Source organism: Cloeon dipterum, chromosome 4 (assembly GCF_949628265.1).
Source record: "Cloeon dipterum chromosome 4, ieCloDipt1.1, whole genome shotgun sequence".
Classification (NCBI taxonomy): Eukaryota; Metazoa; Arthropoda; class Insecta; order Ephemeroptera; family Baetidae; genus Cloeon; species Cloeon dipterum.
Window position 1 is genome coordinate 31,642,736 of NC_088789.1, and position 27,730 is coordinate 31,670,465.

The 27,730-nt window shown below is 40.9% G+C and overlaps 1 protein-coding gene across 1 annotated transcript; it reads right to left on the bottom strand.

Moving 5' to 3' along the window:
* LOC135943807 (serine/threonine-protein phosphatase 6 regulatory ankyrin repeat subunit C-like) lies at nt 1-26,218 on the bottom strand. Its single transcript, XM_065490473.1, has 12 exons — nt 25,950-26,218; nt 25,621-25,832; nt 25,130-25,485; nt 18,188-18,341; nt 8,060-8,414; nt 7,725-7,873; nt 6,959-7,598; nt 5,612-5,738; nt 1,215-1,483; nt 877-1,100; nt 111-774; nt 1-34 (listed from the first exon to the last, which is right to left on the bottom strand). The coding sequence occupies exons 1-12, from the start codon at nt 26,216-26,218 to the stop codon at nt 1-3; spliced, it is 3,453 nt and encodes a 1,150-aa protein (XP_065346545.1).
* Between the last annotated feature and the right edge of the window lie 1,512 nt (nt 26,219-27,730).

The following is a 27,730-nucleotide window of genomic DNA, read 5'->3' on the forward strand; positions in this document are numbered from 1 at the left end:
CTAAAAATCACGGAGGAACTTCTTGGCTTCCTCACTGTAAATGGATTCAAGCACTGATTTTCTCACAAAGGCGTTTTATTTTTTTTCTGTATCTTTTTGATTCAACACACCCCTCTTCCACAAGCCATTCGTATATTTCTTTATCATAGAAGTCAGCAGCAAGGTGGAGTGTGGTTTTTCCTCTCATTACCATTTCCTTGATCAGATTTTTGTCCTTGGCGTGCACGAATTTGGCAGAGTCCAACTTTTTGAAAGCGATGCAGAAGTGAAGGAAGTTGTATCTTGTTATTTTCAAACTCAAATCGGCACCGACTTCAAGCAAAGCCTCTGCAACACTTTTGTAGTTTCTTTGTTTGCTCATCAAGGCGAAATGAAGGGGACGTAAGTCATGCACGTTGGTTCCGTTCACGTATTCACGAAGGTTCTGTCCAAATTTTTTGATGATGTTTTCTCCATCGATGGAGTTCTGAGCAGCATAATGGAGGAAGTTGGCACGGGTTTTTGTGTTTAAGGCCTTGATGTCTTGGCCCTGGTCAATCAGCCACTCACACATTCTGACGTCTCCATGCCTCGCTGCGCGATGGAGAATCGTCGCTCCGTCTTCATCGATCTCATTGATGAGTTCTCCGTCTTTTCCATGCACGATTTCCGCAGCATATATATTGTTCCAGTTCACACAAAACTGCAGCAAATTTTGTCCTCCTGTTTTGATCTTTGTGTCGGCAAATCCCTTGAACAACTCTTTTGCGTCAGTGAACCACATGATCTGATCGCCTGCATGTTTTACCATTTTAAAATAAAAAGCCGACCTATAGGCCTGGCTTTGTTGATCAGCAGTGAAATCCAACCTTGAGGACAAGTATCGAATAATCTCACTAGTGTCGTCAAATGAGTCGTTCTTGGCAACAGTTTGAAGAATGATGTCTTTCCAGTCTTTATCCTCGAACTGGTCGACGTCAATTCCAACATCTTCCAGCAGCCACTTGCACAGATTCAGATTTCCAAACTCGCAAGCCGATTCAAGCATGCTAAATTGACTTGGGTGTTCGCTCAATATCTCACGGCTCTCATTCTTGAACAACGCTTTCGCGTAAGACATGCTAACATGCATCATGCTAGCACGTGTTGCACTACTAATACTTGCATTTTCTGATTTGTGATTGGGAGAATAAAAATTATTTTTTATTCGTCTTGAAAAACTGTAGATAGAATACCGGCTGCGGACATACTCGATTGCTTTCTCACGACGAGCATCTACATCAACGACGTACCCATTTTCAAGGAAGTAGTTGATCAGATCTAATCCGTTGGTTTCGTTCATGGCGGCGTAGTGAAGGGGAGTGGAGCCTCGAACGCCGCATTTTTCGTTGACGTCAGCGCCCTGCTCGACGAGGCGCCGACAAACGTCAACATCGGAAAACCGTGCCGCGAAATGGAGAGCGGGTAAGTCACCTTTGTTCTCTTCAACGTATCTCAGTTTCCACTTTAAAAAATTTTCGGAATGATTATCAGATGTCATTTTCTTCTTCTTTGACGTTTTTTGATCTCGCGCAATGTATATTTTTCCTGAAACAACCAAATTATATTTAAAATCTATATCTGTGATATTGCTGCGTAATTTTGGATAAGCCCAGTTTAATCAAAATCTTATCACGGCTTTGGCTGCTGACAAAAAATATCTATTGTTCCCTTATTTCTTTCTTTCAAGTTTTTACTACTGTCTGTAACATCCCGAAAGTAAATTTCTTCCTGCAACACCTTTCCGTTTTTTAAGCCCGCAGGTCAAACCATGGCTTGTGACTGCCCATGTGGCCAAATACCAAAACCTCGACACTTCGTATATTAGCTATAAAAATCTATACTCACTAATCGAGTTGGCCATTTCTCGAATTTCTTCTTCATCACGCAGGCTCATTTTGCTGTTTCGTCAACTGGGAACAAAAAGAATGGAATAAATTAATTTTCATTTTTCATATATGTTTAAGGCTCTAGCTTCCAATATAGGTTTTCCACACGTCAAAAGAATAAATATTAAATGAAGAATGCATGGTAGCAGGATTGATTCTGAAATTTCAAAGCAAAGTTCCTTTAAATCGAAAGTACATGGTATAATAATGTGTCATCTGTTCGCGGCTTGACAAAATCTTTCGCGATTTTTTAGTGCATAAAACCGCAGCCGCATACATTACGTAAGTGAAGTTGGCGATAACGCCAGCCCATTTTTCAAAATTTTTAAAAGTAGTGAACTTCGCGATATCGCCAAAATTCGATTTCAACAAAAATATGTTCAGAGGGTTGAAATTAGCATAAATGCACCACCCCCGAACACACAATAAGTGGTTCGAAGGGGTAAAAACACGCGTAGAAAACAGATAAAAAGAAAATTCAACACTCAGCAGGGTTAAGCCACCTTGAAACCTCCTCAGGTGGACTCCAAATTTTATGTAGAACAAGATAAGATGGGTGCCAAAGTGGCTAAACCCTGCAGTCAACCCTTAAAAAGGGACGAAAGGGCGAAACACGCTGTTTGAAGTCTTGTTTCCACTTTAAAAATATTTTGAACACAGTTTCGCCAACCATCCTATCTTGTTTTACATAAAATTTGGAGTCCACCTGAGGAGGTTTCAAGGTGGCTAAACCCTGCTGAGTGTTGAATTTTCTTTTTATCTGTTTTCTACGGCTTTTACGCGTGTTTTTACCCCTTCGAACCACTTGTGTGTTCGGGGGTGGTTCATTTATGCTAATTTCAACCCTCTGAACGTATTTTCGTTGAAATCAAATTTCACTACTTTTAAAAATTTTGAAAAATGGGCTGGCGATATCGCCAACTTCACTAACGTCATACATTCTACCCGCAAACAAACCACACCCACCAGAAATGACAAAAAACAAAACCAAGAAACTCCGCGGTGCGGTAGACCGCGGGTTTAAACCCACACATTTACACCCGTGCATGGCTCTAGTCCGTGCCTGAGACGCTCGCATCCGCAGCAGCGAAGCCAATAACATGGGGGAGAAAATAACGAACAAGGTAAACAAGCCGGGCATCCAAGGATGGAAGAAATACATATGCTTTTGCTGCCTTGTGATCTCGGAGACTGATTATTATGTTTGACGCAAATTAAACTGTCAAAGTATTAAAGGCACACTTTTAATAGAAGAAATTCGGATACGAGGATTTAGTGGGACGAGAAGGTTTGGGATAAAATACTTTTCTGACTAATAGATTGGATTTCAGACCGATTATTCAATATGTTAAATATTTAAAATGCGATTTAGATAGAGACTTACGGTCAAATGAAGCTGCAACAGGCGAGAAAATGCGGTTGAGAGAAGAGCGAAAAGCCGACGTGTGCACTGCTCGATGCTCTGATGGACAGTAAGCTGAAGCTGCAACAGGAGCAGAGTGGAAGGATCACGCACCAAACACAAAGGCGACCTTTTTCTGCGCTTTGAAATCTGGGTGCTCCTGCACGTAGCAGCTGCAGGTGTGTGCGGGGGGTGGGTGTTTGTGAAAAAGAAGCCGGTAATGATTCACGACGAATCCCTCAATTTTCAAATAAAATCTAGAAGATTTCTGATATTTTGTTTCAAATAATAACACGCTGATGCAAATAGTCCCACATTGCGCTCTTTACTGTTTCATCGTACAAACAGGCTAAACGCCAGTCTGGAGACCAATTTTTGGCTTTCTCCCGCACATAAAAAAATTAATTTTCGATTTTCTGCGTGATTGTCGCTACCCGCCTGGAAAAGTGTATAGCAAAAAATGGTTTTCTTTATGTTAAAAATCGACGGTTTAATGGATTTCAAGCCATGATATCTCAAACGAAAGGTCTTTGTTTGCCCTACCACGTATTCTACCCTGACGACCTTTTTTCAGGGTACCGAAGCAACTTTTCCGACGGCACGGTCTCTTTTACACCGCCGCCGACCGTTTTTTCGTTCAAAAACAATCCTACTACCCCCACGAAGAAGCGCAAAGTGCTTTTTTATAAACAATAGAAAGGAAAATTAAAGATTAAACAGAAAAAATATTTCAAACTGAGAAGCAGATGAATTAAAAAAATTTAAAATTAAAAACCTTAAGAAAAAAAGCGACTTACGAATATAACTGATGCCGCGACAGGAGAATTGATATCAGCAGCGAAGTTTCAAGGAAAGAGGCGATCGCTGCGAACTGTAAAGTGTGATTGTGAGGAGAGATCTCCTTCGCCGACTGCAGCGGAGGCGAATAATGCGAGTGCGATGCGCGAGCAGGGCAGCTGCACGGCCCCAGCGCTACGCCAGTTACCCTGGTAATAACAGAGAAATTCAAAGTCGCTGCCCTTTCTGCGTCTTGATGCAGAGCAACATTGCAGGGGTGACGATCGTGCACGGAAAAAGCAAAAAAATATTAATTGTTCAGGAAGAAGAATTAATAAATAGCTCATGATAATCTTTTTCTTAAAAAAGAGTTGATGAAATGAATTGAAATGCTAAATCAATTAATTAAAGACACGAGAAAGAGATGACAATTAACCGTCTAATTTTTAATGTGTCTTTTATATTGAAATAAAATGCCAGTTTATCGTTGAAAGCGGCGATTGTACAGCTTGGCTACTCAGAGGGACGAGCGGGGGAGCGAGAGAATTACCCTCTTGCTCGTATGCCTTCAGGAGAGCGAAAGTGTGCGTGCGAGCAGGTGTTGCGCTCGCGAGAGGCCTTTATTGATACCTGACTTTCTCCCTCCGCTCTCGCGTGTTCGTCGCATCTTCGCGGCGCCGCGGCGGAATAAAGTGCGAAGGAAAAAACGTGATTTTCTCCGCACGGGCGGCGTCAACGGTCCGCTACGCGGAGCCGTAGTCGCCGCCGCCCGGATAAGTCCCCCGGGGGCCTTCCGGGGGCCCCGACCGCTTCCGACGCCCGTTTCGCGGGAAATATCGCCGCCGCCGGCGCCGCCGCGTCGACGATGCCGGCGTCGATCGGCGGCGTTCGACGGCCGGCGGCGAGCGGAGGCCGGAGCCGCCGCGGTCGCGGCTTAAATAATCGAATTGCCGCGGTTCGGTACGCTCGGCGGACGCGCGCTCGCAATTTCGCGCCCTTCTGTGACGAGCACCGACGCTTCCGTCCCTCCGCGACCCCGTAGGGATGATTCACTTCTGTACCCTGATCATTGTGAACGCGGTCGGCGGCGCGTCCGAGCGTCGCTTCGTGCGTAAACGGCGCCCAAAAATGCCACCGCGCGTCGCATCGGAGCGGACTTGGAAAATTTCTAGCAGCGTGCCGTGGCCGCGCGCTCGCACTTTGGCACCCTTCTGCGACGAGCACCGACGCTTCCGTCCGTCCGCGACCCCATAGGGATGATTCACCTTTGTACCCCGACGATCGCGGACGTGGTCGGTGACGCACCAAAGCGTCGCTTCGCGCGTAAACGGCGGACGAAAAGGCACTTATGCGATTTTTAGTCGCATTTTCGCCACGTGCACACGGCAAAGGGGCGGCTCGTTGGTCGCCCGCTCGCACTTTGGCGACCTCCTGCGTCGAGCGCCGACGCTTCCGTCCCTCCACCAACCCGTAGGGGTTGCTCACCCTGTCTGTTCGAAGATCGCGGACGTGGTCAGCGACGCACCGTAGCGTCGCGACGCGCGTAAACGGCGCCCGAAAAGTCGAGCGCACGACGCGTCGGCGCGGTACTTAGCCGCGGCGAGCCAGTATCACCAGTATTGCAACGAGGCACCTGCCTGACGCCGCCGTCGCTGCCGCGCGGTTAAGTTAACGCATAGCTCGTTATTAACGCAAGCCCTGTAGCAGACGCAAGATTCAAAGTCGACGTTAGCGCGGTGGTTGGCGCATATGGCAGAGTTGACGCGAGCGCAGTGGCTGCCACGCCCCCTGGGGTTGCCACAAACCATAGGGACGGCTCACATTTAAGGCGTTCGCCCCCCCCCCCCCTCCGGGGGTGACCCCTCGGTCGCGCGGGATCAAGTCGAAATGGGAAAAGCGATCATAGCCTAGTTGTAGAATATTGAAGGAAAATTTAAAGAACGCAGGGTTTAATTAATAATCGCGACCTTTAATTAAATCAATTAATCGATCCCAATTTCGCGTGTTTCTTTTTTACGATAGCCAAAAAATTTAATTAATTCTACTAATTTTTTTAAAAATAATTGGTCTTGAAGAAAATCTCAAATTTTCAAATTCAGGTTGTAAGAAAAAAGCGGGGAAAATTTACCATTGGCAAAAATGGCTCTGGGACATTCTTTACAAAGTCTTAGCTTCTCTCTCTCTCTCTCTCTCTCTCTCTCTCTCTCTCTCTCTCTCTCTCTCTCTCTCTCTCTCTCAAGCAATGAGTCAAAATACTGCAACTTTCCTGATAATCGTACTGGCTAAATCTCGCTTTCTCTCCTACGATAAAAGCTCTGAAATCCTGTTGAAGAGAATGTCAATTTCAAAAATGGTTCTTCAACGATATATTTATTAATAAACATCAAAAATAAAATAGTTTTTTGTATTGAACGTATTAAAATTTTGATTTCGACTGCTCACAAAATACTCGTTCTTTTTTTAATGCGAGAAACAGTCCAATGATCTTCATAGAAAGCAACACAGCAGGAAAGAATGAAAAATGTACTTTTGAAATTTTCTTCGAAGCCACGCATCCATCCATTCTTTGATTCTGCGCTCAGTAGAAAAGTTCAACTTCACAGTTCATTTAGTGTCAAATGAATAAATAAAAATTATTACAAATATTTTTTACGTCTTTTATTAAAGTACAGTTCTACGGACAATATCGTTATGAAAAATTCCCTGTTTAATACACGATGAATGTGTCGAAAAACGTAAAGTTCCTGGTTCAAAAAAGTGATTTGAAACTAAAAATCACGGAGGAACTTCTTGGCCTCTTCACTGAAAATGGATTCAAGCACTGATTTACCTCCGACGGCGATTTCATCATCTTCCTCTTTTTTGAACACACCCCTCTCCCACAAGCCATTCGTATATTTCTTCATCATAGAAGTCAGCAGCAATTTGGAGTGTGGTTTTTCCTCGCCATGCCCTTTCCTTGATCAGATTTTTGTTCTTGTTGTGCACGAATTTGGCACAGTCCAGCTTTTTGGAAGCGATGCAGAAGTGAAGCAAGTTGTATCCTTTTATTTTCAAACTCAAATCGGCACCGACTTCAAGCAAAGCCTCTACAACACTTTTGTAGTTTCTTTGTTTGTTGATCAAGGCCAAATGAAGGGGAAGTAAGTCATGTACGTTGGTTCCGTTCACGTATTCACGAAGGTTCTCTCCAAATATTTTGATGATGTTTTCTCCATCGACGGAGTTCTGAGCAGCATAATGGAGGAAGTTGGCACGGGTTTTTGTGTTTAAGGCCTTGATGTCTTGGCCCTGGTCAATCAGCCACTGACACATTCTCACGTTTCCATGCCTCGCTGCGCGATGGAGAATCGTCGCTCCCTGTTCATCGATCTCATTGATGAGTTCTCCGTCTTTTCCATGCACGATTTTCGCAGCATCAAGATGGTTCCGGTTCACACAAAACTGCAGCAAATTTTGTCCTCCTATTTTGATCTTTGTGTCAGCAAATCCCTTGAACAACTCTTCTGCGTCTTTGGCACAGAAGATATTATCGACTTCATGATGTACTATTTTATAATAAAAAGCCGACCTAAAGGCCTGGCTTTGTTGATCAGCGGTGAATTCCAACCTTGAGGACAAGTATCGAATAATCTTACTAGTTTCAAGTGAATGGTTCCCTGCAACGGTTTGAAGAATCTGGTCTTTCCAGTCTTTATCCTTGAACTGGCTGACGTCAATTTCGACATCTTCCAGCAGCCACTTGCACATCTCCAGATCTCCCCACTGGCAAGCCGTTTCAAGCATGCTAAAATGACTTGGGTGATCGCTCAATATCTCAAGGCTCTTAATCTTGAACGACAATTTCGCGAATATCAACCTAATTTTCAGCATGGAAAAACGTTGAGCACTACTAATACTTTCATTTCCTGAATTGCGTTTCTGAGAGAACAAATCTTTTTGCATTCGTATTGCAAGAATTAAGTCTCTATACCGGCGGGCATCACCGATTGCTTGATCAGGACGAGCATCTTCTCCATCAATGTCGCACCCTTTTTCATAGAATAAGTAATCGATCAGACTTAATCCGTGGACTTCGTTCAAGGCGGCGTAGTGCAGGGGAGTGGCGCCTCGAACGCTGCATTTTTCGTTGACGTCAGCGCCCTGCTCCACGAGGCGCCGACAAACATCAACATCGAACACCCGAGCCGCGAAATGGAGAGCGGGTAAGTCACCTTTGTTCTCTTCAACGTATCTCAGCGTCAACTTTAAAAATTTTTCGTAATGATCATCATATGTTATTTCCCTCTTCTTTGACGTTTGTTGATCTGGCGCAATGAATAGATCTCCTGAAACAACCAAATTTTATTTAAAATCTATGTGTGATATTGCTGCGTATTTTATGATATGCCCAGTTTATGCAAAATATTATCACGGATTTAGTTGCTGACAAAAAATAAAAAATATCTATTGTTCCCTAATTTCTTTCAAGTTTTTTACTACTGTCTAACATCCCGGAAGAAAATTTCTTCCTGCAACCCCTTTCCGTTTTTAATCTATTTTAAGCCCGCAGGTCAAACCAAGGCTTGTGACTGCCCATGTGGCCAAATACCAAAACCTCGAGACTTCGTTTATTGGCTATAAAAATCTATACTCACTCAACATGCTGGAAATAAGGTCTTCCTCTTTTGTGTTCATTTTGCTGTTTCGTCAACTGGGAACAAAAAGAATGGAATAAAAAAATTAATTGATATTTTTCATATGTTTTAGGCTCTAGCTTCCGATATAGGTTTTCCACACTTCAAACGAATAAACATTAAATTAAGAATGCACAGTAGCAGGATTGATTGTGAAATTTCAGAGCAAAGTTTCCTCAAATCGAAAGTGGTATAATATATTATAATATGCCATGTGTTGGCGGCTTGACAAAATCTTTCGCGGTTTTTTAGTGCATAAACCCGCAGCCGCATCCATTCTACCCGCAACCGCTCCACACCCTCCAGAAATGACAAAAAAACCAAGAAACTCCGCGGTGCGGTTAACCGCGGGTTTAAACCCACACATCTACACCCATGCAGGGATCTAGTCCGTGCCTGAGACGCTCGCATACGCAGCAGCGAAGCCAATAACATTTGGGGGAGAAAATAACGACAAGGTAAACAAGCCAAGAATGCAAGGATGCAAGAAAATACAAACGTGTTTTTAGAAATAATTACAATTTTTTATTATTCCTTGTGATCTCGGAGACTAATTATTATGTTTGACGCAGTTAAAGTGTCACAGTAATTAAGGCCTGCTTTTATTAGAAGGAATTCGGATACAAGAATGTAGTGGGACGAGAAGGTTTGGGATAAAATACCTTTCTGACTAATCGATTGGATTTCAGACCGTAAAATTCTCAAGATGAACATTTAAAATGCGATTTAGTTAGAGACTTACGGAGAACTGATGCTGCAACAGGCGAAAAATTATGGTTGAGAGAAGAGCGAAGCCGACGACGAGTGCACTGCTCGATGCTCTGATTGACAACAAGCTGAAGCTGCAACAGGAAAGCCGAGAGGATCACACGCACACAAAAGCGACCTTTTTCTGCGCTATGAAATCTGGCTGCTCCTGTACATAGCAGCTGCAGGTGTATGCGGGGAGTGGGTGTTTGTGAAAAAGAAGCCGGTAATGATTCACGACGAATCCCTCGATTTTCAAATGAAATCTAGAAGCTTCCTGATATTTTATTTCAAATAATAATATACGCTTATTACGCTCAAACGAAAGGTCTTTGTTAGCCCTACCACGTATTCTACCCTGATGACCTTTTTTCAGGGTTGAGACGACCTACACCATGCAAGATATAACCTGTCATTATATGTCTGTATGTAAATGAGGAGTAGGGGCCAAGCGTATAAATAAAGCGCGCCTGCTCTGGTTATATCATCATTCTGATTCTGAGTTTTGCTACCTGATGGCCACTCTAGTCAGTCGTCCAGAGCAGGAGCTATACAGCTCAGCCAAGTTAGTTTTATTCCTAAAACAAAACCTAACTTGCAATCGGCATGGAGAAACCGACCTGCGGTTTCCTCTGTTCGTTAAACTGTTTAGGGTACCGGAGCAAATTTTCGCGATTTTTCCGACAGCACAGTCTCTTTTTCACCGTCGCCGTCCGTGTTTTCGTTCAAAAACAATCCACCTACCCCCACCAAGAAGCGCAAAGTGCTTTTTTATAAACAAAGAGATGAAAATAAAAGATTAAACAGAAAAAATATTAGTGAGTGAGAAGCAGATCAATTAAAAAAATTTAAAATAAAAAACCGTAAGAAAAAAGTGACCTATGAATTAAACTGATGGCGCGACAGGCGAATTGATATCAGCAGGGAAGTTTCAAAGAAAGAGGCGATCGCTGCTAACTGTAAAGTGTGAGTGTGAGGAGACGAGAAGAGATCTCCTCCGCCGACACTGCTGCGGAGGCGAATGCGAATGCGATGCGCGAGTAGGGCAGCTGCACGGCCCCAGCGCTCCGCCAGTTACCCTGCTAATAACAGAGAAATTCAGGGTCGCTGCCCTTTCTGCGTCTTGCAGAGCAACATTGAAGGGGCCAAGATCGTGCATGGAAAAAGCAAAAAATTTTAATTGTTCAGGAAGAAGAATTAATAAATAGCTCATGATAACCTTTTTCTTAAAAAAGAGTCGATGAAATGAATTGAAATGCTAACTCAATTAATGAAAGATAAAGGAAAGAGAAGGCAATTAACCGTTTAATTTTTAATGTGACTTTTATATTGAAATAAAATGCCAGTTTATCGTTGAAAGCGGCGATTGTACAGCTTGGCTACTCAGAGGGACGAGCGGGGGAGCGAGAGAATTACCCTCTTGCTCGCGAGCCTTCAGGAGAGCGAAAGTGTGTGTGCGAGCAGGTGTTGCGCTCGCGAGAGGCCTTTATTGATACTAAGGAGAGTAGAGACTAGGAGGCGACATTCGGTATCAAGCTGATACCCTACTATATGCACGCCAGCTTTATTTGCACGGTGTTAGTATGTTGCTAAGCAACGCGACTGATTCCTAGTAAACAATCAGTCTAACAATGGGTCGCAATATCGGAAATCGCAGGAAAGCCCCGAAATCTCGCGTTCGGGACGGATACAGACCTTCGGACAGTCCGATGGATCGCCAATAAGAGCAAAAGTCTTCAGGTTAGTCTGTTGTGTTTGCACACCTGGTGCACACTAGACGAAGCTTGTTTAGCTCACCTACTAACATGACTCGCGGCTGACACTTTTGCTGTTATTGGCGATCCATCCGACTGTCCGAAGGTCTGTATCCGTCCCGAACGCGAGATTTCGGGGCTTTCCTGCGATTTCCGATATTGCGACCCATTGTTAGACTGATTGTTTACTAGGAATCAGTCGCGTTGCTTAGCAACATACTAACACCGTGCAAATAAAGCTGGCGTGCATATAGTAGGGTATCAGCTTGATACCGAATGTCGCCTCCTAGTCTCTACTCTCCTTAATTGATACCTGACTTTCTCCCTCCGCTCTCGCGTGTGGGCGCCCGAAAATTGACGTCACTACATATCGGTGCACACCAATCCCAGGTAGCAAAAGATCTTTGATAAATATTGGGGGAGTTTTCAAATTATTTTAAAAATGTTTTCAGACATCCTTACAGGCAATATTGTTGATGGTATAGGGAAAAAATACTTTGGCAATATTTTCGAATTATTTTACAGAAATAATCGTTCAAGTTATTTTAAAGATATTTTGTAAGGAACGACTTTAAAAGATTATTTAGTAATCTCTTGGTTCGGTTCTGTTCAACATAATTTGAAAATATTTCTAATAAATATATTTAAACATTATTTTAAAAATCTTTTCAAAAGATAAATCCCAACATAATTTAAGCTAACTTAATTTATTACACTCGAGATGAAATGTTTTAAAAATGGTTTCCGCAAATATTTTGAACTGATTTTTTGGAATGATTTATTTTTTGTAGTGGGGGTATTCCTGCCCAAGTTTCCGTCTGCTGTTAACGGCTAAAAGAACGGCAGAAATAATTTTTTCAAGTTCATATTCGGATGTGACGCCGCCGATTGAGGCGCTTTTATGATGCTTGCGTGAACGGAACGCAAGGTGTGATCGCGAACTCAGAGAATTCGCACCGACGCGCGTGAATTGAAGCCATCATTCAGCATTAAAGTTAATCCAGGTAAGAATTATCAATTTGTATATTATGAATATTTAACTGAAATATCTGCATTTATGTTATGATCGTTGGATACCGGAGAATTTTCCTGTCAGCGAGAACAAAGGGAATTCTCAGAGGAATCATCACCCGTGATTGCCAATGAGAAGCGCTTATTTGGGGGCAAAGAATTTTCGTCGGCATCCCTGCCTTCTGTTTATGCCTGGTTGGCATCATCGGTACTTGGCTCCCAACGTTGTATTATTAGCCCTTTTTCTGTGTGAAATTTATTTGCAAATATTTAATAAAAATTCATGAATTTTAATTACTCTTAAACTTTTGTTTCCTTTTTTGACTTCCGATAATTTGATGGTTCCGGCACATTGCTTGGAACTTGCAGCGCTTTCAATGGACTTTGCATGTCTGGCTCAACATGAATGCCATCCGGATTGGTACAAATGATGATTTGAACAAATCCTCGCTGGCATAATGTTGACTGGACATGCACGTCCGTGAGAGCTGCAAGAACAAGCGCTGTGTCCGCCATTTTAGAGAATCCTAAAAGTAAACAAAAAGAAAATAATTTCAAAATATTGTGAAAAGATTCTCAAACGATTTCCAAGTGATCTTCAAAGTGATTCGATTTCTGTTGAAAATTTGTTCGAAATATTGCCAAAAGATTCATAAAATATTTTTAACATATTTTGAAATGGTCTCTTTAAATATTTTTAAAACATTGAAGAAGCGTTACATTTTATCAGTTATAATGATTTGAAGAGATTTTTTTTAATACAAGAAGAAATATTGCCAAGGAGCCGCTATTATTTTAAAAACATTATGAAGGAATATTTTGCTTACTGGGATTATTAATGCGATCGTAATATCGTCAAATTAAACCCTCACATCATAAAAACTGAAAAAAACTGTTACCAGATATATCTAGATTCAGTTAAATTTGTCATTTTTATGCAGTCAGTATATTTGTACTTCCTATCAATCAACAAGAGCGTATCTCAAGACAGGAGACCAAAACTGGATACAGGAATTCGGTCCTTTTCCGTTTTTTCACATGGAACCAGGAAAAAAGCAGATTGAAAATCTTAGAGTGGTTTTATTTTAAGTTTTCTAGAAATTCCACAACAAAAATTAAAAAACAGCATTTATTTAATTTTTGTTGAATAATTTGAATTACCAAATAATCTCGGGTTCTAACAATCAGAATTGAAAAACCACCCACTGTTTGACTTGTCTTGACATCCAATAAGCAGCCAAAGTATTAAGGGAATGCTTACCCCTATCCTCTTTCAACCCCATTGCTACAATTTTAATTAAAACCCGTTCCCTCTCCATATAGGGCATTAAATTTATTCAATATATTTTTCAGGAGGTGTAAAAAAGAGCAAAAAACTGGTAAGTTTGGGAATATCCCCGGGCGATACCCAGCCCTGCTTAGAGCCCTAGATTTCGAGTTGAAAAAATGGCGAAATTATAAAAATTCCTATCTTTTCGACTTAAGTAATATGGATTTTTTTTCAAAAAATCGATCTTCCTGAAATTTTATGCAAAGTAATCGGTACATGGAAATCTTCAGTGGCATTTTTACAATGGAAGTCGCAGTTTTTAAAACATTACCCGGCTCGCTGGCGCGGCTCGCCAAAACTGGCTCCAAATTTGAGTAAAAAAGACCTTTAGCCGTCAGGATTACAAAAAAAAAAACATTTAAAAGAATTAAGTGCGGTTTTCTTCAATTTTTAACAGTTTCCTTTTGGCAATGTTTTCACCTTATTTTTCAGGTAGGCAATTCGTAAATCTATAGTTACGCGCGGCGAAATACCTCACAAAAATTGCGCGCTGTAAATAAAATTATTGAGGGGCGCTGCGCCGCTCTCGCTCGCCTGCACGACGTGTGTGTGTGTGTGTGTGTGCACTCGCCAGCGGGGATCATCGCACGCGTGATGTGCGCGCCGAGCAGCCCGCAGCCCGATGACGAATGAAATAAATTCGTTTTTAGAAAAGTAGAGCACTGAGCGGTTGCGGTTTTGGTACTAAAATTACGCAAAGCGCACACCACAACCGCAGATGCGGTTATAATTTTGCGGTTGCGGTGGAACCACACAAACCGCAAATCTTGAGAATCAAAATTACTTCTTTTAATATGCGACTGTTTTTTATGTTAATTAGTATTAAGTGAGGGTTCGGCAAAATTGCAATGCGCAAAAATGCAGCATTTTTTAACAAGTCGGATTACATACCGCGATTTTTTTTTCATTTTCCAACAAGTAAATTATAAAATTAGAATTAAAATCATTAAAAAAATATAAATTTTCAAGGGAACGATGCGAAACATCGTCCAAATGCCTTCAAGGAAGTTAGAACAATAGATGTATAACGTTGTTGTAATATCTGGGAATGGGCACTTTAAAATAATACGAAAATTAAAAAAAACTCCTTTCTTTGAATAAATTTCGTGTTTAATCTAACATCAAGCCAATCAACTATACTGCAACGTTATTGATGCAACATAAATGCAATACACGGGCTTCTTTTAGTAGACAAGTTGATTGGATCAAGAGCCACTTAAATGTGTGCTCGCAATAAAAAAACCAGGCAAAATTTTTCAGAATGGCGTTATTTTTTTAGGATATCTTGATAATCATTTCATAAATTAATATAAATTACATTTTCCACTTTTTGAGTTCTTTGAACGTCTAAATCTCGGGTTCTAATTATCAGAATTGCAAAAGTTTCCCACAGTTAGACTCACCTTGACCTCTGCTAAACAGCCAAATTGTTTAGGGGGAGCTTACCCTCATCCCCTTTCAACCCCATTGCTAAAATTATAATCTAAAAAATTAACATGCTCCCATTTGTATCGACTTGGCTTCAAAACATTTAAAATCATCCTAAATTCCTACTGAACCACCAACCCGTCCATTCATCCAAAACTAAACAAATGTAAATTAATAAAATTGTCCAGAGCTATCAAATTTTATTCATTTTCGACGGGTTTAAAGTATAGGGGTGGAGGGTAAGAACCCCTAAACCCTTCAGCTGCTCAGGGAAGGTCAAGACCATTCCAATGGCTCATGATTCACGGCAGACCCCTCGATTTTCAAATTAAATAAAATCTAGAGGCTTTCTGATATTTTGTTTCAAATAATAATACGCTTATGCAAATAAACCTAGATTGCGCTCTTTACTGTTTCATCGCACAAACAGGCAAAACGCCAGTCTGGAGACTGATTTTTGGCTTTTTCGCGCACATGCAAAAATTAATTTTTGACTTTTTTTTGCGGAATTGTTGCTTTCGAAATGGAAAAGTGCATAAAAATGGTTTTCTTTTTGTTCAAAATCGACGGCTTAAAGGATTTTAAGTCACGAAGTTTCCAACAAAAGGTTAGCCCTACCACCTGATCTACCCTGACGACCTATTTCAGGGTACCGGAGCAAATTTTAGCGATTTTTCCGACGGCACAGTCTCTTTTACACCATCGCGGACCGTTTTTTCGTTCAAAAACAATCCACCTACCCCAACGAAGAAGCGCTGAGTGCTTTTTTATAAACAATAGAGACGAAAATTAAAGATTAAACAGAAAAAATATTAGTGAGTGAGAAGCAGATGAATTAAAAAAAATAAAAAACCGTAAGAAAAAAGTGACCTACGAATTAAACTAATGCCGCGACAGGAGAATTGATATCAGCAGCGAAGTTTCAAGGAAAGAGGCTATAGCTGCTCATTCACTGTAAAGTGTGAGGAGAGATCGTCTTCGCCGACTGCAGCGGAGGCGAATGCGAGTGCGATGCGCAAGTAGGGCAGCTGCACGGCCCCAGCGCTCCGCCAGGTTCCCTGCTAATAACAGTTTCCTTTAAATTCAGGGTCGCTGCCCTTCAGCGTCTTGCAGAGCGACATTGCAGGGTCGAAGATCGTGCACGGAAAAGGCAAAAAATTAATAATTATTGTTCAGGAAGAAGAAATAATAAATAGGTCATGATAATCTTTTTCTTAAAAAATAGATGAAAAGAATTGAATTAATTAATGATACGAGAAAGAGAAGGCAATTAACCGTTTAATTTTTAATGTGACTTTTATATTGAAATAAAATGCCAGTTTATCGTTGAAAGCGGCGATTGTACAGCTTGGCTACTCAGAGGGACGAGCGGGGGAGCGAGAGAATTTTACCCTCTTGCTCGCGAGCCGTCAGGAGAGCGAAAGTGTGTGTGCGAGCAGGTTGTGCGCTCGCAAGAAGCCTTTATTGATACCTGACTTTCTCCCGCCGCTCTCGCGTTTGGGCGCCCAAAAATGGTTCTTTAACGCTAAATTTATTATAAAAACATCAAGTATAAAAAAGTTTTTTGTATTGAACGTATTGAAATTTTGATTTCGACTGCTCACAAAATACTCGTTATTTTTTAATGCGAGAAAGGCAAGTTAAAAAACATTTTTTATCAGAACAGTCCAATGATCTTCAAAGAAAGCAACACAGCAGGAAAGAATGAAAAATTTTCTTCGAAGCAACGCATCCATCCAATCTTTGATTCTGCGCTCAGTAGAAAAGTTAAACTTCACAGTTCAATTAGTGTCAAAAGAAAAAATAAAAATTATTAAAAATATTTTTTACATCTTTTATTAAAGTACAGTTCAACGGACAATATCGTTATGAAAAATGCCCTGTTTAATCGAAAAACGTATAGTTCCTGGTTCAAAAAAAGTAATTTGAAACTAAAAATCACGGATGAACTTCTTGGCCTCCTCACTGTAAATGAATTCAAGCACTGATTTTCCTCCGGCGGCGATTTCATCATCTTCTTCTTACTTGAACACACCCCTTTTCCACAAGCCATTCGTATATTTCTTTATCATAGAAGTCAGCAGCAATTTGGAGTGTGGTTTTTCCTCTCCTTCCCCTTTCCTTGATCAGATTTTTGTTCTTGTTGTGCACGAATTTGGAACAGTCCAAATTTTTGGAAGCGATGCAGAAGTGAAGCAAGTTGTATCCTTTTATTTTAAAACTCAATTTGGCACCGACTTTAAGCAAAGCCTCTGCAACACTTTCGTAGTCTCTTTGTTTGCTCATCAAGGTGAAATGAAGGGGAAGTAAGTTATGCACGTTGGTTTGGTTCACGTATTCACGAAGGTTCTCTCCGAATGTTTTGATGATGTTTTCTCCATCTACGGAGTTCTGAGCAGCATAATGGAGGAAGTTGGCACGGGTTTTTGTGTTTAAGGCGGTGATGTCTTGGCCCTGGTCTATCAGCCACTGACACATTTCGACGTTTCCAAACCTTGCTGCGCGATGGAGAATCGTCGCTCCCTGTTCATCGATCTCATTGATGAGTTCTCCGTCTTTTCCATGCACGATTTTCGCAGCATCAAGATGGTTCCGGTTCACACAAAACTGCAGCAAATTTTGTCCTCCTATTTTGATCTTTGTGTCGTCAAATCCCTTGAACAACTCTTCTGCGTCTTCGGCACAGAAGATATTATCGCCTTCACGATTTACTATTTTATAATAAAAAGCCGACCTGAAGGCCTTGCTTTGTTGATCAGCGGTGAAGTCCAACCTTGAGGACAAGTATCGAATAACCTTACTAGTTTCACGTGTGCGGTTCCCTGCAACGGTTTGAAGAATGCGGTCTTTCCAGTCTTTATCCTCGAACTGGTTGACGTCAATTTTGAAACATTCCAGCGGCCACTTGCACATATCCAGATCTCCATATTCGCACACTAATTTAAGGATGCGAAAACCAGGTCGTTCGCTCCATAGTTCATGTCTCTTATTATTGTAGACAAATCTCACGGAATCCAAGCATATATTTAAAATGGCAAATGGTAGATTACCACTATTAACTGGCTTTCCAAAAATGCGTTCCTTTAAGTGAATATGCATTTGCACTATAAGATAGTAGTTTGTAGCTCGGAGGGCATAATGGATAGCCTTCTCACGATGAGCATCTTCTACTTCAATGTCGAGACCTTTTTCAATGAAGTACTTGATCAGACTTAATCCGTTGGTTTTGTTCATGGCGGCGTAGTGCAGGGGAGTGGCGCCTCGAGCGCTGCATTTTTCGTTCACGTCAGCGCCCTGCTCCACGAGGCGCTGACAAACGTCAACATCGCTTATCCGTGCCGCGAAATGGAGAGCGGGTAAGTCACCTTTGTTCTCTTCAATGTATCTCAGCTTGAACTTCATAAAATTTTCGTAACGCCGATTTATTAATAGCATTTTCTTCGTCTCCTGCGAAGTTTGCGGCTCTGTCTCAATTGTTTGTTTTCCTGAAACAACCAAATTATACATATTTAAAATTTATATCTTTGACATTGCTTCGTAATTTATGAAATGCCCAGATTAAGCAAAATCTTATCACGGCTTTGGATGCTAACAAAAAAATATCTATTGTTCCCTAATTTTTTTCAAGTTTTTTACTGTACTGTCTGTAACATCCCGGAAGTAAATTTCTTCCTGCAACACCATTGCGTTTTTTAATCTATTTTAAGCCCGCAGGTCAAACCATGGCTTGCGACTGACCATGTGGCAAAATACCAAAACCTCGAGACTTCGTATATTAGCTATAAAAATCTATACTCACTGATCGAGCTGCAAATTTCTAGAATTTCTTCTTCCTCTTGCAGGCTCATTTTGCTTTTTCGTCAACTGGGAACAAAAAGAATGGAATAAACAAATAAATTGACATTTTTCATATGTTTTAGGCTCTAGCTTCCGATATAGGTTTTCCACTCGTCAAACGAACAAACATTAAATGAAGAATGCACAGTAGCAGGATTGATTTTGAAATTTCAGAGCAAAGTTCCTTTAAATCGAAAGTATATGGTAAAATAAAATGCCATCTGTTGGCGGCTTGACAAAATCTTTCGCGGTTTTTTAGTGCATAAAACCGAAGCCGCATCCATTCTACCCGCAACCACTCCACATTCACCAGAAATGACAAAAAACAAAACCAAGATACTCCGCGGTGCGGTAAACCGCGGGTTTAAACCCACACATCCACACCCATGCAGGTCTCTAGTCCGTGCCTGAGACGCTCGCATACGCAGCAGCGAAGCCAATAACATTTGGGGGAGAAAATAACGAACAATGTAAACAAGCGGGGCATGCAAGGATGGAAGAAATACAAATGCGTTTTTAGAAATAATTACAATTTTAATTATTCCTTGTGATCTCCGAGACTGATTATTATGTTTGATGCAAATTAAAGTGTCAAAGTATTTAAGGCACACTTTTAATAGAAGAAATTCGGATACGAGGATTTAGTGGGACGAGAAGGTTTGGGATAAAATACCTTTCTGACTAATTGATTGGAATTCAGACCGATTATTCTCAAGATGAATATTTAAAATGCGATTTAGTTAGAGACTTACGGAGAACTGAAGCTGCTACAGGCGAGAAAATGTGATTGAGAGAAGAGCGAAGCCGACGACGTGTGCACTGCTCGATGCTCTGATTGACAGTAAGCTGAAGCTGCAACAGAAAGCAGAGAGAATCACACACACACGCACACAAAAGCAACCTTTTTCTGCGCTTTGAAATCTGGCTGCTCCTGCACGTAGCAGCTGCAGGTATGTGCGGGGGGTGGGTGTTTGTGAAAAAGAAGCCGCCTTTTTGGTAATGATTCACGACGATTCCCTCTATTTTCAAATAAAATCTAGAAGCTTTCTGATATTTTGTTTCAAATAATAACGCGCTTATGCAAATAGTCCCACGGTGCGCTCTTTAATGTTTCATCGCACTAACAGGCTAAACGCCAGTCTGGAGACTGATTTTAGGCTTTCTCCCGCACTTATAAAAATTAATTTTCGATTTTCTGCGTTATTGTCGCTACCCGCCTCGAAAAAGTGCATAGCAAAAAATGGTTTTCTTTATGTTAAAAATCGATGGATTAATGGATTTCAAGCCATGATATCTCAAACGAAAGGTCTTTGTTTGCCCTACCACGTATTCTACCCTGACGACCTTTTTTTAGGGTACCGGAGCAACTTTTCGCAATTTTTCCGACGGCACAGTCTTTTTTTTACACCGTCACCGGCCATTTTTTCGTTCAAAAACAATCCACCTACAGTACCTACCCCCACGACCAAGCGCAAAGTGCTTTTTTATAAACAAAGAGACGAAAATTAGAGATTAAACATAAGCAATATTTGTAAGTGACAAGCAGATGAAATAAAAAAAAAATAAAATCAAAAAACTTAAGAAAAAAAAGCGACTTACGAATTAAACTGATGCCGCGACAGGAGAATTGATATCAGCAGCGAAGTTTCAAGGAAAGAAGCGATCGCTGCGAACTGTAAAGTGTGAGGAGACGAGAAGAGATCTCCTTCGCCGGCTGCAGCGGTGGCGAATGCGAGTGCGATGCGCGAGCAGGGCAGCTGCACAGCCCCAGCGCTCCGCCAGTTTCCCTGCTGATAACAGTTTCCTTTAAATTGAGGGTCTCTGCCCTTTGTGCGTCTTGCAGACCAACTAACATTGAACGGGCCAAGATCGTGCACGGAAAAGGCAAATATAAATTACTCAGGAAAAAAATAATAAATAGCTCATGATAATCTTTTTCTTAAAAAAGAGTCGACGATATGAATTGAAATGCAAAATCAATTAATTAAAAATACGAGAAAAAGATGACAATTAACCGTCTAATTTTTAATATTATGACTTTTATATTGAAATAAAATGCCAGTTTATCGTTGAAAGCGACGATTGTACAGCTTGGCTACTCAGAAGGACGAGCGGGGGAGCGAGAGAATTACCCTTTTGCTCGCGTGCCGTCAGGAGAGCGAAAGTGTGTGTGCGAGCAGGTTGTGCGAGAGGGAGGCTCTTGCGATGTATTAATTGACACCTGACTTTCTCCCGCCGCTCTCGCGTGTGGGCGCCCGAAAATTCACGTCACTACATATCGGTGCACAACGCACAACAATTAATAAAGCGATTATAATATCGTCAAATAAAACCCTGACATCATAAAAACAAAAATAAAAAAAAACTGTTACCAGGTATCAGTTAAATTTGTCATTTTTTTGCAGTCAATATATTTGTACTTGCTATCAGTCAACAAGAGCGTATCTCAAGACAGGAGACCAAATCTGGATACAGGAATCCGGTCCATTTCCGTTTTTTTACATGGAACCAGGAAAAAAGCAGATGGAAAATCTTAGAGTGGTTTTTTTTTAAGTTTTCTAGAAATTCCACAACAAAAATGAAAAACAGCATTTATTTAATTTTTGTTGAATAATTTGAATTACCAAATAATCTCGGGTTCTAACAATCAGAATTGAAAAACCACCCACTATTTGACTCGTCTTGACATCCAATAAGCAGCCAAAGTGTTTAGGGAATGCTTACCCCTATGCTCTTTCAACCCCATTCGCTACAATTTTAATTAAAACCCGTTCCCTCTCCATATAAGGCATTAAATTTATTCAATATTTTTTTCAGGAGGTGTAAAAAGAGCACAAAACTGGTAAGTTTGGGAATCTCCGCGGGAATTACCCAGCCCTGGTTAGAGCCCTAGATTTCGAGTTGAAAATATAACGAAATTGGAAAAAATTCCTATTTTTTCGACTTAAATAGTATGGATTTTTTTTCAAAAAATCGATCTTCCTGAAATTATATGCAAAGTAATCGGTACATGGAAATCTTCTGTGGCATTTTTGAAATGGAAGTCGCAGTTTTTAAAACAGTACCCGGCTGGCTGGCGCGGCTCGCCAAAACTGGCTCAAAATTTGAGTAAGAAAGACCTCTAGCCGAAAGTCAGGGTTGCGAAAAAACCATTTAAAAAAAATTAAGTGCGGTTTTCTTCAATTTTTAACAGTTTCCTTTTGGCAATGTTTTCACCTTGTTTTTCAGGTAGGCAATTCGTAAATCTATAGTTACGCGCGGCGAAATACCTCGCAAAAATTGCGCGCTGCTAATAGAATTATTGAGGGGCGCTGCGCAACTCTCGCTCGCCCGCACGACGTGTGTGTGTGTGTGTGTGTGTGTGTGTGTGTGTGTGTGTGTGTGTGCACTCGCCCAGCAGCGGGGATCATCGCACGCGTGATGTGCGCGCCGAGCAGCCCGCAGCCCGATGACGAATGAAATAAATTAGTTTTTAGAAGAGTAGAGCAATGACATGTGCCTTCAAGGAAGTTAGAACAACAGATGTATATCGTTGTTGTAATGTCTGGGAATAGGCACTTGTTATAATAAATACAAAAATTTAAAGAAATCTCCTTTCTTTGAATAAATTACGTGTTAATTCTAACATCAAGCCAATCAACTACTGCAACGTTATTGATGCAACATAAATGCAATACACGGGCTTCTTTTAGTAGACAAGTTGATTGGATCAAGAGCCACTTAAATGTGTGCTCGCAATAAAAAAACCAGGCAAAATTTTTCAGAATGGCGTTAGTTTTTAAGGATATCTTGATAATCATTTCATAAATTAATATAAATTACATTTTCCACTTTTTGAGTTCTTTGAACGTCTAAATCTCGGGTTCTAATTATCAGAATTGCAAAAGTTTCCCACCGTTAGACTCGCCTTGACCTCCGCTAAACAGCCCAAGTGTTTACACTCATACCCTTTCAACCCCATTGCTAATATTATAATCTAAAAAATTAACATGCTCCCATTTGTATCGACTTGGCTTCAAAATATTTAAAATCATCCTAAATTCCTACTGAATTACCACCCCGTAAATTCAACCAAAATTAAAAAATGTAAATTATTAAAATTATCCAGAGCTATAAAATTTTATTCATTTCCGAAGGGTTTAAAGTATAGGGGTGGAGGGTAAGAACCCCTAAACCCTTCAGCTGCTCAGGGGAGGTCAAGACGATTCCAATGGCTCGTGATTCACGACAGACCCCTCGATTTTCAAATTAAATAAAATCTAGAGGCTTTCTGATATTTTGTTTCAAATAATAATGCGCTTATGCAAATAGTCCCACGTTGCGCTCTTTAATGTTTCATCGCACAAACAGGCTAAACGCCGCCAGTCTGGAGACTGATTTTTGGCTTTTTCGCGCACATGCAAAAATTAATTTTTGACTTTTTTTGCGGAATTGTTGCTTTCGAAATGGAAAAGTGCATAAAAATGGTTTTCTTTTTGTTCAAAATCGACGGCTTAAAGGATTTTAAGTCACGAAGTCTCCAACAAAAGGTTAGCCCTACCACCCGATCTACCCTGACGACCTATTTCAGGGTCCTCTTAGCGATTTTCCGTCAGCACAGTCTCTTTTACACCGTCGCCGACCGTTTTTTCATTCAAAATCAATCCACCTACCCCAACGAAGAAGCGCAAAGTGCTTTTTTTATAAACAATAAAGACGAAAATTTAAGATTAAACAGAAAAAATTTAAATGAGTAAGAAGCAGATGAATTAAAAAAAATAAAAAACCGTAAGAAAAAAGTAACCTACGAATTAAACTGATGCCGCGACAGGAGAATTGATATCAGCAGGGAAGTTTCAGGGAAATTAGAGGCGATAGCTGCTAACTGTAAAGTGTGAGTGTGAGGAGAGATCTCCTTCGCCGGCTGCAGCGGAGGCGAATGCGAGTGCGATGCGCGAGCAGGGCAGCTGCACAGCCCCAACGCTCCGCCAGTTACCCTGGTTATAACAGTTTCCTGTAAATTCAGGGTCGCTGCCCTTTCTGCGTCTTGCAGAGCAACATTAAAGGGGCCAAGATCGTGCACGGAAAAGGCAAAAAATTAATAATTATTGTTCAGGAAGAAGAAATAATAAATAGCTCATGATAATCTTTTTCTTAAAAAAATAGATGAAAAGAATTGAATTAATTAAAGATACGAGAAAGAGTTGACAATTAATCGTCTAATTTTTAATATGACTTTTATATTGAAATAAAATGCCAGTTTATCGTTGAAAGCGGCGATTGTACAGCTTGGCTACTCAGAGGGACGAGCGGGGGAGCGAGAGAATTGCCCTCTTGCTCGCGAGCCGTCAGGAGAGCGAAAGTGTGTGTGCGAGCAGGTTGTGCGCTCGCGAGAGGCCTTTATTGATACCTGACATTCTCCCGCCGCTCTCGCGTGTGGGCGCCCGAAAATGGTTCTTTAACGCTAAATTTATTACAAAAACATCAAGTATAAAAAAGTTTTTTGTATTGAACGTAATGTTGATTTCGTCTGCTCACAAAATACTCGTTATTTTTTAATGCGAGAAAGGCAAGTTAAAAAACATTTTTTATCAGAACAGTCCAATGATCTTCATAGAAAGACACACAGCAGGAAAGAATGAAAAATATACTTTTGAAATTTTCTTTGAAGTCACGCATCCATCCAATCTTTGATTCTGCGCTCAGTAGAAAAGTTAAACTTCACAGTTCAATTAGTGTCAAAAGAAAAAATAAAAATTATTAAAAATATTTTTTACATATTTTATTAAAGTACAGTTCAACAGAGATTATCGTTATGAAAAAAGCCCTGTTTAATACGATGAATGTATCGAAAAACGTAAAGTTCCTGGTTCAAAAAAGTTATTTGAAACTAAAAATCACGGATGAACTTGTTGGCCTCCTCACTGTAAATGGATTCAAGCACTGAATTTCCTCCGGCGGCGATTTCATCATCTTCTTCTTTTTTGAACACACCCCTCTCCCACAAGCCATGCGTATATTTCTTTATCATAGAAGTCAGAAGCAATTTCGAGTGTGGTTTTTCCTCTCCTTCCCCTTTCCTTGATCAGATTTTTGTTCTTGTTGTGCACGAATTTGGCACAGTCCAACTTTTTGGAAGCGATGCAGAAGTGAAGGAAGTTGTATCTTTTTATTTTCAAACTCAATTTGGCACCGACTTTAAGCAAAGCCTCTGCAACTCTTTTGTAGTCTCTTTGTTTATTGCTCATCAAGGTGAAATGAAGGGGACGTAAGTTATGTACGTTGGTTCGGTTCACGTATCCACGTAGGTTCTTTCCAAATGTTTTGATGATGTTTTCTCCATCGTCGGAGTTCTGAGCAGCATAATGGAGGAAGTTGGCACGGGTTTTTGTGTTTAAGGCCTTGATGTCTTGGCCCTGGTCAATCAGCCACTGACACATTCTGACGTTTCCATGCCTCGCTGCGCGATGGAGAATCGTCGCTCCCTGTTCATCGATCTCATTGATGAGTTCTCCGTCTTTTCCATGCACGATTTTCGCAGCATCAAGATGGTTCCGGTTCACACAAAACTGCAGCAAATTTTGTCCTCCTATTTTGATCTTTGTGTCGGCAAATCCCTTGAACAACTCTTCTGCGTCTTTGGCACAGAAGATATTATCGACTTCATGATTTACTATTTTATAATAAAAAGCCGACATATAGGCCTTGCTTTGTTCATCAGCGGTGAATCCGAACATTGAGGACAAGTATCGAATAATCTCACTAGTTTCACGTGAGTGGTTCCCTGCAACGGTTTGAAGAATGCGGTCTTTCCAGTCTTTATCCTCGAACTGGTTGACGTCAATTTTGATATCTTCCAGCAGCCACTTGCACATCTCCAGATCTCCAAACTTGCAAGCCGTTTCAAGCATGCTAAAATTACTTGGGTGTTCGCTCCATGTGTCAAGGCTCTTCATCTTGAACGACAATTTCTCGAACATCGACCTATTATATATCATGGAAAAAATTTCAGCACTAAAACCTATACTTGCATTTCCTGAACTGCGTTTCTGAGAGAACATATCTTTTTGCTTTCGTTTTGCAAGAATGAAGTCTCTATACCGGCGGGCATAACTGATTGCTTGATCAGGACAAGCATCTTCTCCATCAATGTCGCACCCTTTTTCAATGAAGAAGTTGATCAGATCTAATCCGTTGGTTTCGTTCATGGCGGCGTAGTGCAGGGGAGTGGCGCCTCGAGCGCTGCATTTTTCGTTGACGTCAGCGCCCTGCTCCACGAGGTGCCGACAAACGTCAACATCGCTTATCCGTGCCGCGAAATGGAGAGCGGGTAAATCACCTTTGTTCTCTTCAATGTATCTCAGCTTCATCTCTAACGAATTTTCGTAACGTATAATTTTCTTGTTCTCGTGCGAAGTTTGCTGCTTTGTCTTAAGTAATTGTTTTCCTGAAACAACCAACTTTTATTTAAAATCTATATCTGTGATATTGCTGCGTAATTTTGGATAAGCCCAGTTTAAGCAAAATCTTGTAACGGCTTTTGCTGCTGACAAAAAATAAAAAATATCTATTGTTCCCTTATTTCTTTCAAGTTTTTTACTACTGTCTGTAACATCCCGGAAGTAAATTTCTTCCTGCAACACCTTTCCGTTATTTTAATCTTTTTTAAGCCCGCAGGTCAAACCATGGCTTGTGACTGCCCATGTGGCCAAATACCAAATCTTCGAGAGTTATTATATTGGCTATAAAAATCTATACTCACTAATCCAGTTCCAAATTTCATGAATTTCTTCATCCGCTAGCGTGTCCATTTTGCTGTTTCGTCAACTGGGAACAAAAAGAATGGAATAAATAAATTATTTGACATTTTTCATATGTTTTAGGCTCTAGCTAACGTTATAGAGGTTTTCCACACTTCTACGAATAAATATTAAATGAAGAATGCACAGTAGCAGGATTGATTGTGAAATTTCAGAGCAAAGTTCCTTTAAATCGAAAGTATATGGTAAAATAAAATGCCATCTGTTGGCGGCTTGACAAAATCTTTCGCGGTTTTTTAGTGCATAAAACCGCAGCCGCATACATTCTACCCGCAACCGCTCCACACCCACCAGAAATGACAAAAAAAAAAACAAGAAACTCCGCGGTGCGGTTAACCCCGGGTTTAAACCCACACATTTACACCCGTGAAGGGATCTAGTCCGCGCCTCAGCCGCTCGCATACGCTGCAGCGAAGCCAATAACATTTGGGGGAGAAAATAACGACAAGGTAAACAAACCGAGAATGCAAGGATGGAAGAAATACAAATGCGTTTTTAGAAATAAATTACAAGTTCAATGCTGCCTTGTGATCTCGGAGACTAATTATTATGTTTGAAGCAAATTAAACTGTCACAGTAATTAAGGCCTACTTTTAATAGAAGAAATTCGGATACGAGGATTTAGTGGGACGAGAAGGTTTCGGATAAAATAACTTACTGACTAATCGATTGGATTTCAGATCGATTTTTCTCAAGATGAACAATTAAAATGCGATTTAGTTAGAGACTTACGGAGAACTGTAGCTGCAGCAGGCAGAAAATGCGGTTGAGGGAAGAGCGAAAAGCCGAGACGTGTGCACTGCTCGATGCTCTGATTGAAAATGAGCTGCAGCTGCAACAGGAGCAGAGCGAAAGGGGTCACGCACCAAACACAAAAGCGACCTTTTTCTGCGCTTTGATATCTGGCTGCTCCTGCACGTAGCAGCTGCAGGTATGTGCGGGGGGTGGGTGTTTGTGAAAAAGAAGCCGCCTTTTTGGTAATGATTCACGACGATTCCCTCTATTTTCAAATAAAATCTAGAAGCTTTCTGATATTTTGTTTCAAATAATAACACGCTTATG